This window comes from Euphorbia lathyris, chromosome 9, assembly GCF_963576675.1.
Source record: "Euphorbia lathyris chromosome 9, ddEupLath1.1, whole genome shotgun sequence".
Taxonomy (NCBI): domain Eukaryota; kingdom Viridiplantae; phylum Streptophyta; class Magnoliopsida; order Malpighiales; family Euphorbiaceae; genus Euphorbia; species Euphorbia lathyris.
This window is the reverse complement of record NC_088918.1, coordinates 23,536,914-23,545,604: the sequence shown is the minus strand read 5'-3', so window position 1 is coordinate 23,545,604 and position 8,691 is coordinate 23,536,914. Positions and strand designations below refer to the sequence as shown.

The 8,691-nt window shown below is 35.2% G+C and overlaps 1 protein-coding gene across 1 annotated transcript; it reads left to right on the top strand.

Moving 5' to 3' along the window:
* The first annotated feature begins 1,965 nt into the window (after nucleotides 1–1,965).
* LOC136207039 (uncharacterized) lies at nucleotides 1,966–7,726 on the top strand. The gene is made up of 4 exons (XM_065998287.1): nucleotides 1,966–2,155; nucleotides 2,431–2,548; nucleotides 2,627–2,855; nucleotides 7,221–7,726. Exons 1-4 carry the CDS (start codon nucleotides 2,004–2,006, stop codon nucleotides 7,247–7,249), a joined length of 528 nt encoding a protein of 175 aa, XP_065854359.1. The 5' UTR covers nucleotides 1,966–2,003; the 3' UTR covers nucleotides 7,250–7,726.
* The last annotated feature ends 965 nt before the right edge of the window (nucleotides 7,727–8,691 follow it).

Here is an 8,691-nt window from a genome sequence, read left to right as displayed (position 1 = left end):
AAGTGGAACAAACATTGAGATTGTTATATATCTATTTTCTTTGGTAAGCATTGGTTTGATAAATGATAAAGGCATTTTGAAAGAGATTGATATTTGAATTTATTCTTTAAAGTTTTTACCCAACATCCATATCCTCCATATCCCTTTCTAAAACATTTTTATTTCTTATATTTCCATTTTTCCAATCCAACATATCACCTTTTTAAAACATTTTTAATTTTCTATTTTGATTTTTATAGGTAAGAAAAACTAATTTATTCTTTAAAATCATACTGCCTGCCATTTTTTTAAGTATTGACATTTATTCATTTTTCTTAATGCTATACATTGTATTTAAACAATTTAGGTTTTTTTCTCGTAGACTTCAACCCGCCTTCTTCCATGCCAATCTCTCTGATTGGATTTGGACTAACCTTGGCAACTACTCTACCGTGCAAGGGTATCACTGGTCTTCGCTGTTTTCTTTCGAAATGTGGTGGAATTGGCGCTGTCAGAATAACCAAGTCTCACTGGAACTCCGCCTCCGGCTAATCGAACTGAGTTCGTGAAAAATTTAGTCTCCGAGTATCAGCAGGTCCGCCTTTCTGGTTTGGATCGTAAAAAAGGGATTAGTCGTTGCCTCTGGATTAGGTGGTAACCGCCTGGAAAGGGGTGGATTAAAATCAATACAGATGGATCCTGTAAGGGCAACCCGGGAGCTGCTGCAGCGGGGGGCTTAATCCGTGATGATAGGGGAGAGTGGTTAGGAGGCTTTGGTGTGAATATTGGGTGCTGTACGGTGATGCTTGCGGAAGTTTGGGGATTGTATTACGGCTTATACTTGGCTTGGAAAATGGGCTTCAGACGAGTTTTTTTCGAACTGGACTCTCAAACCGCGTTACATCTTCTTCATCAAGTGCTAGAGCCACATCACCCTTATGGTTGGCTAATTACCCGTTGTCAGAAGCTCCAAAAGTTGGATTGGATCGTTAATTTTGTTCATGTTTATAGAGAAGGCAACCGTGCCACTGATTGGCTGACGAACTTCACAGGTTTTTGTCCGTTGGATCATCAAGTGTTTGATGCGCCTCCTACAGGCCTCCAGGGATCCTCTCCGCTGACGCTAGGGGGACTTTACTCAGTCGGGTTGTCCGAATTTAATTTTCTTTTTGCTAGGAGTTTCTTGTTCTCTTTTTCTTTTCCCTTGTTCGGGCCTTGAGCCTTCTTTGCTTACCAAAAAAAAAAAACAATTTAGGTTTTCATTTTTGTGTTTTTTTTATTGGAAGGTTGTTTTTTTAGGAAATTGGAAGGTTGTCCTTTAATTATGATATGTGTTAATTATTCATTAATTAGAAAAACATTACTTAACTTTGGAATTACATGTTTCGTATATGAGTTTCAAATTTTTATATTCACTGCTTCAATAATATGCAAATTGAAAAATAAGAACAAACTTAAGATGTACGACCTAACAAAAGTATAATAAATTATTATGTTATTTACTAAATTTCTCATATTTATTCATTCTACATGTACAACTCATTTTCTAAAGCTTAAAATCAATCATATGTTGCTCCGTCTTTATTCATCATGAATAAATTTATTACTCCACAAATGAATTGTATTACATGAAAAACATTATTCAACATTAATATATTGTTGAACTTTTTATTTTCTTATGTATCTTTTTAATGAACATAAAAGTATTCATTTCTTTTTCCCTTTTATTATTATTTTTTTTTATTTTTTATGTATAATATCATTTCTATTTTATGAGTTATCTTTTCAAATCCCGAAGCATCCCGAGGGTATTAGGATATAAAAATTAAAATTTTATAACTATCATGATTTTCTAAAAATCCCAAAATCGTTTACTTATTTTATTGTTATTGTTATATGGGCTCTATGTACAGTCCAGGCCCATACCACAAGTGGGCTTAAATCTTATTAGCCCAGAAAAGGAAGAACTCTCAAAGAGGAACAATATCATCAGTGGCCATTTCACTTTCTCGAGGGACAGAAAAATGGGAAGAGAGGTCTCAGAGAGCTGCATTGATGGCTTACTCACCGAGATGGTTTCTTCATACTGCAATCGCTTCGACGCCAACAAGCCCGAGCTCGCCGGCCGTCGTATCGAAGCTATTGGCTATCAGGTCGGCCACCAGCTCGCCGAACGGTACCAATCTTAAACACCTTTCAAATCCTTTAATTTTGAGCTTTAATTCCCTAATTCTTCCCATCTTGTTGATTTCATAGTTCCGTTTGATTTACTTTTACATATCTTATAGAATGATGTATTGGTAGTTTTTAGTAATATTTATTCTATGTTCTTTAGATTGGATCTTCAAATCTAAATTCTAATTCTGAGGTGCTGTTTGGTTATTGTGAAGTCTAGAAAAGAATAAGAAATTTAGGTTTGAGGAATGGATTAACAGAGATTTACTTTTTTAGGTATACTATGGAGCGACCAAGGTTTAGTGACCATTTAGAGGCAATAAAGTTCATATGTAAAGACTTTTGGTCTGAGCTTTTCAAGAAGCAGATAGACAACTTGAAGACGAATCATCGGGTATGTGTGCCATTCAGTTCTTAATTGGATCTAAAAATAATTATGGAGATCATAATCTCGCTTATGATTTTCTTGCAGGGAACCTTTGTATTGCAAGATAATAAATTTCGATGGCTTGCTCGCATGTCAGTTGATCCATCGATTGAAGATATAGGAGTATCACAAGATCCTTCTGCCATTGGCGAAAGCAAGGCTGCCCAAGCAATGAGCATGCATCTCTATTTCCCATGTGGAATCATAAGGGGAGCTCTTTCAAACTTGGGGATTCCTTGTGCAGTTTCTGCTGACATTTCCAACCTTCCGGCATGTAAGTAACTGGATATTAGTTACTTATTTTGGTCTTCCTTTACTTATGTTTATTATATTGTTTTTGTGAAATTTAATCCTAAGTTGAAGCAATAATGTTATCATGTGATATATGAAATTTTGGATATGAGATTTTCGCATATGATTCCAAATTTGTTTCTCTATATCTGTTATGTAGTTTGTAGGTGATAGACACAGAATAATAGAAACAGAACATACAAAAAATAGGAGAAATACTAAAATTCATTGATAGATTTCTCAATATAAAGGGCAAGAGAATTGAATAGAAAATAACTACAAGGATCAAAGATAAAATGGACTGAGCATAAGCACCCAAACCACGACTCCCCTTATTCCCAAATTATCCTTCATTTCCATTTGCATATTCTCTTTCATTACCCACCCCTTCAAATAGTCTTTTCCTCAAGACTGTAGGTGAAGAATTCATAAATGATAGAAAACATATCTGCCCCGTCAGAGATTAATATAAAATCTATGATTGGGCCTTAACTATAAGCTCGAGCTTTTAGTTCAATTGGTTCCATGACATAGTATCAGAGCCTCTTGGACCAAACAGCCGAGAGTTCGAGTCCTTACAGCCTCATTAATTTGTGCAGACACACTCAATACATCGTGGCTGGTTGCAGTATATTCATTAGGCAATGAAGACCGGCTTACAGACATTTATAGTCCTAGAATGAACCTTGTGATGAAATTGTTGAACTTGTAAAGACTGCGTAAAGTTGAACCATAATAGTGGAAAAATAAATGATGGATTCAGCAGGTAGTTTGACGTCCTTCTTGCTCCCTAGATAGATTCAAAATCAGAAGAGCTAAATTCTCTACAAAACCAGAGAAGCTGTTCACAGTTTCAAACAATCCACCACATCCTACTATATCCCACCATATCCTTAAAAAAACCATAATTACATTATGGTGAATAGTCCCCTGCAATTTTCCTACGTCATTTAAGTCCATCAGTCATGCAGTTCCTAAGATTCTATTCCAGTTTCCAAAATTATACCGGTCATTTTCAGTAACCAATCATATATGCCCTTGTTACAACCAGCTCCGCTTAAGTGGGCTTCCAATGTAGATAAAATATCAAAGATTTACCTCCAACCTCCAAGTCGTCAACCACAATAGAATCTCTTTTGCTTATTCATCCTTGAAGACCAAAGAGAACCAATTTGGATCCACTAAGAACGCAGACTTATTTCTTCTAGGTTGGAAAAACCCATTTTGTTTATGGGTTTTGTGTCGCTGACTAATGTCAGTTTTACTGGCTTCACATTAGTTGTGAGTATGTCAATTGTAACGATGCAGGCTTAGGATCGATGCAACTTGGTTCTAAAAAGAGCTGGTCTTTTTGCACGGTGAAGAAAGAAGGAAAATAGAGACCAAAGGGAAAGTGTATGGTGGTGTGAAACTGAAATTATGTCCAAATCGGTTACCCTGACCTGTATCAGTATACAATGAAGTTGACTTGTCCTTGTAAGCTAAGGGCATGTTACTGGTTGGCATCATTCATGAAAAACTGGCCTTTGAATCTCTCACAATCCCCTTCTCTCACATAGAAGCTTCTCCGGTGACCATGTTGTTGTTAAGTAAGGATCTCGTGGCCTTTGAAAGAGGTTGAAATTGTCTCCAACTTCATTAACTCTACTGTATGTAAATGTTCTTAAAAGGAAAGATGGCTTCGACCCAAATTCCCACTGCTTGAGACTCGTCGAAATTGTTTTCCACCTTGACTTCCAGCTGGAATGGAGGATGATCTCCTTTTTTAGTTCCTTCAGAATCTCCTCCAGAAATTCCTTCTCTTCACCAGCAATCACTGGGGCATTAAATTCAACTTCAATGGGTTGTTTATCCAAACACTACATCTATGAAGCACGTACTCTTCTCCGGGGTCGTCGTGGAGGTGCCGGACTCGGGGACTCGGCGGTGACACGAAGGGGACACGACTAATGGTGAAAATATGTAAAAGTTTAGGATTTTTTTTTTAAAAAAAATCTTTTAAAACATATGGGTCAATTACAAAATTTGACAAAAAATCCTAAAATACATCTAATTTCTCACCTGCTGGGTGCGGCATGACATAACAAATTTTATATAATTAATTATATATTAGATATAAAAATATATAAAAAACTTGCTAAATCACAAATAAGTCATTCTCTGATCCATAAAAAAACATCCATAATAAGATAAGTCATTAATTCATCACAAAAACAATTTCTAGTACTTCAAATCAAATCAAACCAAAGTACTTAATTTTCAAGCATTTCATTTTCTCATTTTCATCATCTTCATCTACAAACATCATCGACTCCAATTCCGGTTCATCAAGAGATAGATGGATAATCTCAAGGATTCTCGCACCATCCGGTGACTCAAAGGCATCTCCACCAATATCCCACATTCTTGTCTCTCCTTTATCAAACTGGTGTCTTCCTAGAAAGAAGACTCAAGTTAGTATGGACAAACACTAGATCCTCCGCACGTTTAGGAGTGATTTTGTTTCTTCTAATTGAATTGATAAAAGAGTAGATACCCCAATTTCTTTCACAACAAGAAGAGGATGCCGGTTGACCAAGAAGCTTGATTGTTATAGATTTAAGCATAAGAGTAGCGACTCCATAGGAGAGCCACCAATAAGATGGATCCATTTCACCCCTATCATTAATGGAATCAAAATCACCAAACTTGTCACGCAACGATGAAAATTTATTCAATTAACATTTTTCTACGATCATCCCCATTTGGAAAATAGCGTCTAAAACACTTGTTTCTTTTAGTAGAAATCTCCACATCATTATGGGGAGCTACACATCCAACACCATTTTTGAGCCAATCATCAGTATAGTACCTGCAAATGTTAACAATTAAATTAAATTTCTAGATGGATGGACTACAAATAAAATTATTTATGTCGAAGGAAGAGATTAAAAAATTACCTAGGATTCAAGGAGTGTGCCAAACAATGAAGTGGGGTGTTGCTTTTGTTCCAACGAGACACTAAAATTTCGTGAATCACATTGTAAAATGTAGAATCCTCAGAAACGTCTTTGTGCTCATGTCTAAAGATAACAAACTTTATCTTTTCAATCATTGTGTCCCACATATCATAGATCAAGTAGTGAAATCAACAATGTATCTAATTTTGTCCCACCAAACATCATCAATTACCATTGACTTGAAAAAAACAGCTTTCTCCTTATCTTCATCCTTAAAACTATCCCATTTATCACTAATAACTACAAGTGTAAGCCCTCATTTGATAGATAACATTCTTCTAAGCATTACAACTAGAGAAGCAAAACGTGTAGGTGCAATTAACAACATCTTTAAATTGGAAGATTCATTGTAAATGACATTACTCAAGCTATGATTAGTAATGAAATTCTTCATTCCAAATGTATCACTGACAACTTCAGTAATCCACTTGCATTCACATAAGTTTCAACATTAGCATCCTTTGCTGCACAAATCTCTTTTAATGCCAAATTAAGAGTGTGGATTGCGCAAAGTGTCCAATAAATATGTGGAAATTCATTTTCCACTAACAACCCTGCAGCTCTACATACTGGTGCATTATCTGTTATCACTTGAACAACATTTGATTCACCTACTATCCTAATTTGCTGTTTAATCAAATTAGCAATGAAATGTTTATCTTTAAACTCACCTTCGCAATTCACAGCTTTCAAAAACATAGGTCCACTCTCTGATGTAGCCATGAAGTTGATAATTGGCCTTCTTTGAGGATCCGTCCATCCATCACTAGCCAAACTCAAACCATTCTCCACCCATTTACTTTTAGTTGGCATCAACTGCCTTTCAGTAGCTGCTCTTTCTCTTTGCAATAACGTAGTCCTCAACATATTGTATCCCGGTTTGCAAATATCCAATTATATTTTGATTGGCAGCCAATGTATACGAACTCACAAAGTATGGGTTCCTAGCAAGATGAAAATGCGGCCCAGCAGAATAAAACATTCTTACAATTTCACTATATAGTTGCTCAACTCGTTCGTTATTTCCCGCAAATGATTTTACTGATTTCCGTTAAAAAAAACGAAAGAAGAAACAAAAGTCAAACCGCGAGGAGTTTCTCATTAAGAATTTAAGTGTTATGACAACTCTGTTAACATGGTTGTAATTAACCCTTAACTTCATTAGCTTTGGTTCTTTGCCTCAGTTCAATCATTTTCAAAGTTGTAGCTTGAACTCAGTTCAATCATTTTCAAAGTTGTAGTTTGAAGTGTCTTTGTTAATTTATCATCATTTGCTTATATGTGTATATTAGTTTGAAAAACCCAGCTGCTATATTGAATCATTGTTATCTTCGTAAATGTCTAAACAGGTTCGTTTGTGGTTCGTATAAAGGCTTGATGAATGTGGGATCAAAACTGGTATGGGATCTTGTTCATCACCAAATTAGATTACCTTCTGCAAGATATGTCATTCGTTTATGTGTTCTAAATGTCCACAAAAGATGTCCATATTTGTAACAATTAGTTAAACTTGGGAGAGATTTCTGTTGCATATACTGTGAAGAACTCTAAATTGGGTCAGTTGATGAACAATAAAACGATGTGGCAGCATCATTTGATGTTGAGTTTCCATGAGGAAAAGGAGAACTTCTACCATATGCTCGGAGAAATACACCCAATGATGCATGGTACTTTATGATAGATGATTGGTGTTACGAAATAAATGTATGCAATTCATTGGTCCGGTGTATTAGTTCGGAAGTATTGTAGAATTTCTCGTGCTAAAGACTTCAGGATATCAATGTACTGAACTTATTAATTTCACTAGATGGTGGGATTTAAATATAAGGTTATACTAAAATTATGTTTTTGGATATTGTTTATTGAGTAATGCTAAATGTCTCAAAAACATTCAATCCAATTTAAAATTAGTTAAGTTAGCTACATGACATTGTATAGATTGAGGCTTCAAATATTTTAGGAGGGAGAAAAAATGAACCAAAATTATGGAAGTGTTTAATTTAATGTGACTTAGTGGGCTCATAAATTCAAGTATTTTGGTGGCAATTACAATTATTTAATTAATCCTTGATTTTTTTTTTTGACAGCTTAACTAATCTTTGAATTATATTCCGCAGCAACTGCAAAATAGGTGACAAACTGTGACTCCGTAGTTTTATGCAATCACTTCATAATTTGTGAAACTGCGAAGACACTTCTCCACTCAAAGTTAATTTCATAGCCATGAAAACCTTCCGCAATGGAAGCAATTGAGGAGGAAATTCAAAAGAATGATATGAATTTCCTTCGTAGTTGCTCCCACTACGGAGGATTTTCATGACTGCAAAATTAACTTCCTGATAAAATAAAAGGATTTCTAACATTCAATCATGCAAAATACATCACAGATAAAATTGCATTAAGTTTTTAACATGACTATAACCCTAATAACTTTTAAATTACTAGAAAAACTACTAAACCAGTCATCGGTAAATCGCAACAAAACCCTGATCGAAGCAAGAAATGGGCACCAAAATCGCAACAAAACCTAAATCGCAGCAAGGATTATCACTTGCCTTCTTTCCGACATTTTCCATTAAATCACAGTAAGAAATGACACCAAAATCACAGTAGAAATCATATATAAATAGCACAAACAAGCTCTATAGTTTATGGTCGAACAAGTAATGTTCCACAAGAATGGATTAAGTCAATAATATATATATTAAGGGTATTTTTGGAAAGTTAACATTAAAAGTATTTAGTTTTGTAAGAGGTAGTGTAATGAGTCTACGTATATATAAACAGATCTCTCAATTGAGCCAGTTTTATAATTTACCG